Raw genomic sequence first — 11,604 nt, 5'->3', positions numbered from 1 at the left:
AATTGCCTCCACAAAAACTTTAGGATATCAGGTGCGCTTTTATAAACCCGGTAGGGGACTCCATTTGGCCCTGGGGCCGAAGAAGCCTTTGCACGCCTGACTACCTCCTCAACCTCCTTCCACCTCATGATCTATCTTTCCTACTGGCGGCATGTCAGGTGGAAGGCCTATTACTCTATTCTGCTCAAAATCTGAATATGCGTTTCTTAGATATTTTTCTACTTCTAACTTTGTTGCCTTAAGCTGCCCTCCCTTTTCCTGGTTAAACAATCCTTTGGCAAACTCGAAAGGGTCCCTGTAAAACGCTGTCCTTACATACTCTTTATTCTTTCTCTTTTTCCTAAGATATTCAGCCCTTCTAAGTACTGCTAGTCTGCCTCTCAAATCTTCTTGCAACACATTAATTCCCCCCCTCTCTTCCTCTGTTGCCCTTTTCCACTGCTTTCTTAAGTGTCTTCTTTCCTTAACTCATTTCTCCATTTCCCTTTGCCGTCTAGACTTAACTAACTGTGCTCTTTCAACCCTCTTTCTGTCTTGCACCCCGAATCTTTCTGCGCCATAGGAGTAAATTATATCCCCCATCTTCTCTCGTCTATCGCTTGCATTTCCTCTTAGTCTACCTAGAATTGCTGACAAATCTCTATTGACTGACTCCCATTCTTTCTTGCCATTTGCCCTCGGCCATTTTACTCTAGTTTTCTGCTCCATATTTCTCTCCTTGACTGGCCTATTCACCTCAGTCTCAGCTGCATCCCCTCTTGTACTCTCCTCTTCCTCCTCTGTAGCTGTGTTATTGGTATCCTTCGAACTGTGGTTTTCTACCCGTCGCCGGACTTCATCCGACTTATTCGATTGACTTCTTAAAAAGTATCGATCGATCGATGCGGCCACGCTGCCTTTCCTTTGCAACACATCTCTTTCTTCCCAGATGCATTCTAAGGCCCCTAACTGACGTTACTTTCTGCCAGCCACAAGGACAAATCTGGAGCTTATTTCCCTCTGGCCTATCATTTTTATTCTCTCCAGCTACCCTCACGTCACCCTGAAAACTATTCTGCCTAGTTCTAGTCCTAGAGAATAGGTCCGTGCCCCTATCCTTCACTGAGTCGCATATCCAGCTCATAGTCATGTCCGTTCCAGTGTCCTTTGCCGTATAGTCTGCCTGTGAGTCATCTTCCACCCCTGCTCTCGCTGACCCTTGGGGTATTTTTCTTAAATAAAACGTAGCTTATGTTGGCTGTGACAAAGATGCTAGGCCTCGCCACTGCTACCATGGATTGCTAGCCCATGGCAGCACCCTTGGGGTCTTTGCCTCCTGTCAGCTGTCTATCCAGGCTGTCACATGGTCTTTCCCTTGTTGTCAGCTGCCCTATTCACAGCAGTCACTAGCTAGGCTAGCTTTGAATTTAAGATAAACACAAAGCTTGTGCTACAGAAAATGGACCAGACTCAGTGAATAGCTCCCTAAGCTTAACATGTCCTATGATAACTATTAATTTAGCTGTACAGACTAATGAGCAGTGATAACTAACATGTCTTTGGGGTCATCAGGTGGGAACCTCCTTTCACCAGTGTTTCGTCTAGTTGGTCCCACAACACCTCCAGGAGGCTAGACAGTGACATTTAATTTTAAATGTGTTTGAGGATTCTCTCTGATTTCCAGCTTTAGGGACAGGCTGGTGTTTCCAAATACAGGCTTAACTGGCACAGGAATAACATGTGTGACGTTTTAGCTTTTCATTTGGTCAAAATTGCTTTCAAGTGAATGAACTGTATCTTTAGCGTGAATTAGTAACTTGAACTTCATGATCAGTTGCTGCTGGTTTTTTACTTTCACTTACCGCTGCAGCTTATGAACCTTTAACATTCCTTGACTGTTTTTCTGAACGCTTTCAGAACTCATGTTGTGTAAATGTGTCACTTAATAAAAGAGCAGCCATGTAATCTCATACATTGTGGATGATCCATTGTTGCCACCTTGTGGTAAATCTTGGAAAGAAACGTTGAAACAACACAGGCTACTTGAGAGCTGTAGAGATGATCAAACTGTGCAAGGACCATTCATTCTTCTTCTTCTTTTTTTTTTTAGATTTGCCTATAACTTACAACCTACTCCACGTGTATTTTAGCACGTAAACACTTGATGGGATATTTCTTATGATTTAAGACTCCCCCCCATTATAATTGTTTTCAATGCAGAGAGCTGAAGTTGTTGCCAGGAAGAGTTTCTATTCCCAGTCACCGTGATGAATCCATGAGTGAAGAAAAAAATCAGCCATCGACTAAATCAGCTTTTGGTTCAGGGATGACAATTGATTTAGAGGAAGTGGTCACTGAACCAAGCATGGACAGATTAAGAAATTCATGCCAATGTGATTATACTGGGGGAAGGAGCGCACGGCACTAAGTTTGGTTGTATAACCACTGAGTGCCGTCTGGTCAAAAGAGGTGGGCGGGTCCCCAATGGGTTTGGTGATTTGCGTGGCTGACTAACACAATGCCCCGCCCGCGCAGTGCAAACTAATTCAACTAATTACTCATGTAAATGTAAGTTTAACCTATAGGCCTGTGAGAGGGGGGGCTAAATTCACGTTGGAGATGAAATGACCTGTCTGTGGGCCTGACATGTGCTTTTCTCACCAGCCTTTTGTTAAGATATTTGTCCTTTAAAGTTTTTGCCTCTCACCAAAATTTTGGAACCGTCTCTCTCATCACCCAGCTGCTGCAGGCGGCCGAGCGTTTGCACACGGTGCAAACCATATTAGTCACAAGGCTGCATCAGATATTTAGCTGTTCACAACCTGGATGGTCTGAGAGGATGTTCAACGGCTGTTAAACACTTCTCAAAAGCAGACAACGAGGCCTACGAAAGATCATAACAAGAAAAAGTTTAGATTAACTTTCTCAAAAATTACTTAGCCTATACGTTTAATTAGATTTTTTTTCTTTCAGCACGCTTTTGTTTTAGTTTGGGTATTTTTCTTTTTCTTTACATCTCATATTTTCCAAGACGTGAATCATGTTCGAAAAGAAGAATGCAGAGAGAGTTCCCCTGGTGACAGATGTGAGGAACACTTACACCGCTGTGGCAAGGTAAACCTTTATTTCTTACATTTCCCAAAAATACTAAGTCAAACTGCAAATAAGAGAACACGTGAATATGTCCACATCATTTTAATTAAGTCTTTCTTTAAGTTATAATTCTTTTAAAATATTCTGTGAGTTTCTGTGAGACACCAGTCGGATAGAAAGTTATCCAAACTTTTTTCTATCCGTTGTGAAAAGAAAATTGTCTCACTCATGGTGGTTGTGCTGTGGGCAGCGTCTTTGCTCACGTTCTCTTGTTTGTGAACCGCTTGGTTTCCACACGGGACTGATCTGGGGTCAGCCCGGATTAGCAGTGCGCAAACGTGCAGCAGTTCATCCTTCCCTCTCATTTGACTGGTGTTTACTGCGCAGTATCTCCGGTCATTCCCTGATTGGAAACGTCACAGTTAAAAACACAGGGAGGTGGGCACAGGGGGAGAAAGATTGTGACCTAATTTTTCTTATGTTTAATTAATAATTAAGCCATTTCTTAGAATAAACACAACAGCCAAACTCTCTCTGGTGCTCGATTGATTGATTCATTGTATTTGCTGATATTTACTTTACACGCTAAGTGGAAATGTTCCTGTAGAGAGACTTGACCCTCAGCTGAAATACTGGTATTTTGTGCAAATATTAGTATCCTGCTGAGGGGAAAACAGTGACTTAGACCATCTTCTGTTGCCTGTTGTTGCTCCTTCCTGGAGGTTGTGTTCAGCTGTTCATCAGATCATGACGCTGGTTTCTTGTTGGTCATGTGGGTGAATATTACAGACATGATCAGAGAGCTGCATGAGCATTGAAACTGACACTTAAAAAATTCAATATCCTCGGTGACTTCTAAACAACAGTGATTTAGAGTTAAATGTTACAATCTACCCTTGAGGTTTGTTTTTGTTTTTCAAATATCAGGCAATTCATCCTGTTCTCTTTCTGGAAGCAGGCAGATTGACACTGTTGTTTGAACATCTCTGGATTTTGGATCGTTGCTTGGACACAAAAAAAAAGCAATTAGATGACAACTCCTGATTTTTAAACAAATTTTTAAAAACCTTTCTCAATAGGTCAAAGCTTAACAGTTAATCAATAGAGCAAAAATAAATAACTGAGGTTAAATAACAAAATAATTCTGTGAGGCACTAAAGAAGTCTGTAAAGAGTCAGTTCTAGAAAGCGTAATAGAAAATAAAATAAAGGTCAACTACATGCTGTTATCTGTTGCTTCACTGACTTTATTCTGATTTTAATGTTGATGCAGCGACCAGGAGGCATTACAGACAGACGGTATCGCCGGCATCAAACATTGCCATGACAACAGCCGTGCTCAGGAGGATCGCGAGCGAGAGAAGAAAGTTGCCAGGAAGAGGCTGTATGTGGTCTCTGTCATCTGCCTGATTTTCATGATCGGTGAAATCTTTGGTGAGTCATTCTTTTTTTTATTCTTTATTTTGCTCCTCTAATCCTTGTTATTTTCCTTTCTCCGGCTCCTGTTTTCTTTTTCATATTTTCATTCCCAGTACATTTTCCATCACGAGATCACTGACCTGTTCAGTCTGTAACACCCGATCATTAGCTGATACTTTATTGACTAGTTGATGGTTCATCAGATACTTAGTTATAGTTTATCATTTATCTGCTGAGTCACTCCCATTCCTCCTGACCCTTCTTCTCTTTTCGTCTTCTTTCACTTCTGCTTCTCTCCTCTTTCTTTCACCCTCCACTTCCTTTTCTTTTGTATGTTTTCCTCTCCTCTTCCTTCCCTTTGCTTGGTCACCACTTCTCTCCAGCCTTCACTTCTTTTACACTTTTTCCTAATCCGTCTTAATCACTTATTTTTTTCACAGTTGAATTTTCTTTCTTTTTCTTAAAAACAAAGTGATATAATATTTAAATAACAGCGCTGTCTGTCTGTTTCTGCAGGTGGGTATTTTGCAGGCAGTCTTGCCGTGATGACAGACGCTGCCCACCTGCTGGTGGACTTCACCAGCTTCATCATCAGCCTGTTATCCCTCTGGCTCTCCTCCAGACCTGCCACACACAGGCTCAGCTATGGCTGGCACCGTGCAGGTACACTACGGACGATATTTATATATCAGTCGGTGGCTGCACTTGAAACATTTTTTCCTGTGATACTGAACTCACCAACATTATGGGGGTTTTTATTGTGGTTTAGTTTAGTGATTGTTGCTTGATGTGTGTTAATATGGATAGACTGATGCAGGATTGTATTGAGTGGAATTTAACTTTCCAATGCATTTGCTATTGTTTAGGATAGAATTTGTTTTTTTTAACCTGTTTTTGTTGTGGTTTTATTGATTCACTGGTTAAATTCTTTTGTTATTTAGTACTTAGTTTTTTCCTGAGAGGACATTAAAGCCTGGCTGTGTCTAAAGGTAATATAACCCCCTGCCAGCATCTTTAAAGTTTACTTATCAACATGTGATATCTTGTCTTCGTTTCATTTGCTCAAAAACCGAAGTGTAAAAACAACAATTTGTCGTTCTTATAGGTCACCATCACGTGCCAAACCATTTCATAGCTGGCAGAAGTAAAGCAAATAAACATATTTCCCAAATGTTGAACTATTGCTTTAAGATGTATGTTTTTACTTTCCATATCTACATGTTTTACAAGATTGAAGGCTGTTACTGAATCAGAACAACTTTAAAGAGATAGTTATTTGAATACTTTTCTATATTCAAACCAAATAGGATGACATTTGTTGGACTTTTTTTTTTTTTTTTTTTAATACAAGGTCGACCAACGGGAAAGATAAGACATGTTCACTCTCGTCCGTATTACTTTGGAATTTATCCTTTTTTGGCTACAAAACCACTGAAAGTCATGTGTGTTAGCTGATGCACAATGAGATTTTATAAATGTGGGTCTTCTACACTGTAACTTTGCCAGCAGAGCATTTTTTTTGGGACGGGTTATGTAATGTCAGACTAGAGAAGACTGCAGACCTTCAGTGCTAATTTCACTGCTCTCTGTACAGAAGAATGATGCCTAATCTGTTTTCCAGAACATCTGTTAAATCTTATTTCAGTGTTTTTACACTACCTCTACACTTGAATTCTGTGTGTGTGTGTGTGTGTGTAGAAATGTTTAACTGTGTACTGAATTTAAGGCCATTTTCACTTGCTTCAGTTCTGTTACCTAGAGCAGCTTCCAGGCAAGTGTTTGACCACAGGTTAATTTCTCTCCTTGGCTCTTCACCCATGCAGAGATACTGGGTGCTCTGCTGTCAATTTTCACCATCTGGCTGGTAACAGGAGTGTTGGTTTACCTGGCTGTGGAGCGCCTCATCAGCGATGACTACGAGATCGAGGGCACCATCATGCTCATTACCTCCGGTTGTGCTGTGCTGGCCAATATTATGTAAGTAGAATACACACTCATTTCTCATTTATACGGCTTTTACCAGTGCACAGTGGGTCTTTGAATATTTATGATTCAATTAAAGCCAACGCACAGAGGAGGGCAATACTGAATCCGGCTTCACGGCCTCTTCAAGATGTTGTAGTACGTTGTCAGAGCTCAGTAGTTTCATTCTTTTTGTTTCCTCTCTCGACAGCATGGCCCTCACCCTTCACCAGTCCGGCCACGGCCACAGCCACGGCGGGCTCAGCTCGCACGGGCACAGCCACGGTGGCAAGAAAAAAAAAGGACACGATCAGATCTCGAACCACGCCCACTCGAATGATGACCACGTGGACGTGGAGCAGAAGGGGCCAGACTACGGTGTGTTTCTAGTCTGAGTCATTATTTTGGCACTTTACTTTCTCCTCTAATATCATCACTGTCGGCCATGAAACTATGAATCTGCTCAACCCCCCCCCCCATCATAATGACATTATAATGGAATATATAATGAATTATAATCCAGTGTATAATTAGCTTTACTACCCTGTTATTTTTCCTGTCAGGACGGAGGGCTCAGCAGGCCAATGCCAGTGTGCGAGCGGCCTTCGTTCATGTGGTGGGAGATCTTCTCCAGAGCCTCAGCGTGCTTGTCAGCGCCATCATTATCTTCTTCAAGGTAATGAGTCTCTGGCCCAAGTCCAACCCGGCCCCTACACACACACACTCCCCCTACCCGCTCTCACTCTGTTTGCGCTTTCATGTGAAGGCTCCGCCACATTGAGTGTTGTTCCGAACTAATGATCCTTGAGTGGGAGTGGGTTAGAAATCCCTCCAACACCGAGTCTGCATCGATGCAAACTTACAAACCACACTGTGGCAGCGTCGTTTTGAGTCCGGGATGGATGAAATGCCATATTACCCACTAATCTGAGTCCTGTGTGTTTATTTCCAAAGGAGAAGTCATAAATTTCCTCAAAGAGACATTTGACTATTTTCACGTCCACATGACACAATTAGAAGTTACATCGTATTTTGGAATGAACATGGCGCTGTGTACCCGAAAAAATGGGACGTGTTCTTTTTTTATTTTTTTTATTTGACTTCATATTTGAAAATTAATCTGTGGGGGAAAAAAAAAGGATATAATTAGATTAAGATGGCAAATGAAAACATGTTCACATAAAACGAAATGCAGCCAAAGAAGCATGGGTGTGAATTTTTATTAGTATTCAATTGATGATTTTCCTTTCACAAGCTCACTATGCCATGAATGTGATGAGGGCCATGTCATTGCCCACGCACCTACATCTTTGTCAATGCGGTGTATACGATTATGTTTTAGATAAATATTGATTTAATCACAACATCTTTCTGAAATATTTTGGGTAACAATGAATTTCCTGTTTCGATCAGAGAAAACTTGCCGTTGTAATTATTCTCTCCCCCTTAATGAAGAGACACTCCACAGCCACGAGTGTGACTCCACGCGGAGTTACACTCCGTCTCTGAGTGGGAGTGTGTAGAGACTGGATTGGAATTGGGCCTCTGTGTGTGAGCACACAGGGAAAAAAGTCTTGAGAAATTGAAACAACCCCATGAGGGGCGGTGAGGTGTAGAGAGTAGGTGTGAAACGCATCAAAGGTCAAGACAAGAAACTATAAGACATCTGTTTACTTGTTGAAAATAGTTTAGAAATGACTTGAACATTCAGTAATGTGCTCAGTTGGTGTGTTTCTGCTACAAAAATAATCAAATCAGTCAATTGAAAATAAAATCTAGTTTCTTATTGCTCTTGGCTACTGTTATATTGCATTTTTTCCCCAAATGAATAATAAGTAACCCAGGAAATTTACTTTTTTTTTTTTTTGGTTTAGTCCATTTGCACAAATTGTCTTTACATACAGAGATGAAAAATTATCAAATTAATTACTATCTTTGCAATGCACTCTTTCAATTTAATAGACAGAAAATATATTAAGTGTATTAAAGTCTGTTTATATAATAAATATCTGGATAATGTAGCTGATGGTCAGGACAGGTCATTTGTGATTTGTGATCAAATAATAAAACTAAGAAAACCAGAAGAACAACAACACATTCTCTTTCGATTAATAAGTGTTATGTTGATTTTGTTTTGTTTTTAACCTAGCAACTGTTGGTGTTAGGGTACTGCATCATCTAGTGCAGTAGCTCTCATTTATTAATTCCTGTATTATTTTTAGCTTCCAGCACTTGGTATACTCGGCACTAAAAACAAACTCACCCTGGAGGAATTGTCGAACAGCACAAGGCTGTGGCTGTTTGCAAGAAGGAAAGAATGGAGCTGTATTTTCTGTCCATATGCTCTTTTGTTGCTTGGTGTCTGTCTGCCTGCTCTGTAATTTCATTGTGCTGCACATCCTCTCCCAGGACAGCCATTTCTGCAGAATTATGAGTTTTTCTTACAGTGCATAAGAAGTACTGAATTCACTGCTGCTGTCCCATGTCCCTTTCCTCTGAGTAACCATTACTGATTATTAAAAAAAGATAAAATACTGAGCTCTATCCTCCGAACTTGAACTTTTCTTAACACCAGAAAGAGTGTTCTCAGGTTATGGACCAAAAGCAATCACATTATTTTTACGCAGATGTTAATATGTTGCCCTCATTTTCTGTGTTATGTTTTTGTTTTTCAGCCAGAATATAAGATAGCTGACCCCATCTGCACCTTCCTGTTCTCCATACTTGTCCTGTGCACCACCTTCACCATCATGAGAGACATCCTTGTCGTCCTGATGGAAGGTGAGTGCATCGTTCCGAAGCCAACGCTCCGAAACAAGAACTTGGTGTCTTTTAACTGAGTTGAGAAAGTCAGCGGAAGACGATGCAAATGAAGAAGAAGTCGTCGACGTCAGCAAACGTGAAATGAGGAAAGCGATGTAGACAACATGATGGAAAAGTGGCCTTTTGTTTTGTTTTCATGTATTAATGAAAACTTCACTTGCTCCTCCTCTTTTTTGTCTCCTCAGTGGACGTCATTTATTTATTTATTTTCTAAGTCTGTTGCATTTAGCTTTTATCAATGTGCCAACTTTTCCAACTCAGCAAAGCATAAAACTATTTTTGCCAAATTTTGAATTTTTTTAATTTATTTATTTATTTATTTTTTACAGCTTTTATGTTTTGAGCAAATTGAATATGCGCATAAAAACAGGTGGATGGAAAATCACCTAATGTCAATATATTTGTGCTTAGTGGAGGATTTCTCAGTTTTCTGCTCTCTGACTCCATATTCATTTCCTCAGTCTTATACTTACTATTTGTCTCGTTGTCTTTTCCATCTATGACTCAGGCATTCCGTCAGGGGTGAAGTACAGCGAGGTGCGGGGTGGTCTGCTGGCAGTGAAGGGGGTCACAGCGGTCCACAACCTCCGCATCTGGGCCCTCACCATGAACCAGGCTGTGCTGACCGCACACGTAGCCATAGGTGAGAAGACTCTTGTGTAACTATGAGCTGTCTGTGCATTATCTAATCACATTTTACTTTTTTAAATTGGTGCCACTTGTAACTTAGCGTCATGGATGAGTTGGCCAAAACGCAGTGAGTGGCTACATCACATTTTTACTCTTTTTAGCATTAAGATGAACTTGAAAGAGATTTTTTTGACGCGCATTCTCTCAGTTTGGAATATGTTAAAATACACACACACACACACAAAAAGCTAATGCTGCTCTGTGTCTGCTGGATGTGTACATAAATAATCAATGATTTGCTACTGCATTTTCAAATATAGTGTTTAAATCTGTGTTATACTAACTGCCATTTCACTGCATTAGCCAGCTAACATTCAGCTCAAAGCGTGAGTCTTGACAGCTGACGCTGACAAAGTACAGCTGAAGATGAAGCACACTTTAGTTATGTTTACGTAATGCAACACAGCACAGCCATTCCTCTGGCATCACCCACATTTTATTTTTTTATATACAATAATAATGACAGTTAGCTTCCATTTATTTCAGCCAATATTTAAGAAATGATTTACTTTAGAATCTTCTTGTCAATTATAACTCCTCCTGAGGACACCCACAACTGAGGCTGCACAAGCGGATACTGAATGACAACATAGTAAAACACAGTGATATGCCATTACAGGAGCAGTTGTAACTATTGACAAATACATTGATAAACTCTTAAAATGTCTCAAAGTAAAGTCTCCACACAAGATGACTTAACCATTTTTTGTTGCTTTTTCCTTTGTTTTCCCCTTATTATTCACAGATGAGTCAGTGGATGCTCAGACGGTCCTAAGAGAAATGACACAGAGTTGTTTCTCCTCCTATAACTTCCACTCTGTCACCATTCAAATAGAGAGACAGGCCGACCTGAAGCCCGGATGCACTCTGTGTGAGGACCCCAGAATGTAGGGACCGGCCTCAGTCATCGTCTGAGCACAGCAGAACAAAGCCAAGATATGATTTTAGCTGCTGTAACTCGTGGCGATGACGGCATTTAGTTGCACTGCTCACTGGACCCTGAGGTCTTATGTTTTACTGTGACATTAATGCCAAAGTCACATCACTGTGCCTTTAAGTGCCTTTGCATTGACATTCCCAAAGAAATGTTGATAATAAAATATAGAAATAATGAAAGGCAGGCTGGCTCAGGATGTGAATGATTTTAGAGGTGAAACTCTTTCACTCAGCCCGCTCCTGTGTGAAGTTTTAACCTGTTTAAAACTTTAATGTTCATGAGCTGTCTTTGCTTTTTTTTAAAGTTTTTTCATGTTAAAATAGGAATGAATTAGTTTGAGTAACTGCTAATTTAAACATCTATTTGTAATTCTAAACGTGCATCTTAACCGTTTGTTTACCTTCAGACTTATGTGAAACGTCCAGGACGGTGCTAAAGTATTGTTTGGTTGAGCATCAACCTACTGTATCGAGTCAAGATGCTGGAATCAGCCACATCTTTTTGCACAAAGTCTGATACATGTGAATGTAGACCAATGAGTATTTCTATGCATGGACTATTACACCAGCAACCAGCTAAGTACTGTATGTGGAGAGCATCACTTATATTTGAATACATGATCAAGACACCTTTCCATTGCCTTTGTGCAGTGGTAAGGTGTAAGCCGAAATGAATTATTCAATAAAATATTCCTTTTTTTTT

At 40.5% G+C, this 11,604-nt stretch overlaps 1 protein-coding gene across 1 annotated transcript; it reads left to right on the top strand.

Moving 5' to 3' along the window:
- Positions 1 to 2,610: 2,610 nt before the first annotated feature.
- On the top strand, positions 2,611 to 11,604 carry slc30a8 (solute carrier family 30 member 8). The gene is made up of 9 exons (XM_023410143.2): positions 2,611 to 3,093; positions 4,345 to 4,505; positions 5,007 to 5,153; positions 6,314 to 6,467; positions 6,664 to 6,830; positions 7,016 to 7,128; positions 9,128 to 9,233; positions 9,784 to 9,918; positions 10,711 to 11,604. Exons 1-9 carry the CDS (start codon positions 3,020 to 3,022, stop codon positions 10,854 to 10,856), a joined length of 1,203 nt encoding a protein of 400 aa, XP_023265911.1. The 5' UTR covers positions 2,611 to 3,019; the 3' UTR covers positions 10,857 to 11,604.

This window comes from Seriola lalandi, unplaced genomic scaffold, assembly GCF_002814215.2.
Source record: "Seriola lalandi dorsalis isolate HSWRI2012SDOR001 ecotype SW California unplaced genomic scaffold, Sedor1 jcf7180002054414, whole genome shotgun sequence".
Taxonomy (NCBI): Eukaryota; Metazoa; Chordata; class Actinopteri; order Carangiformes; family Carangidae; genus Seriola; species Seriola lalandi.
The sequence above is the reverse complement of the archived record's forward strand: the minus strand, read 5'-3'. Positions and strand labels throughout refer to the sequence as shown.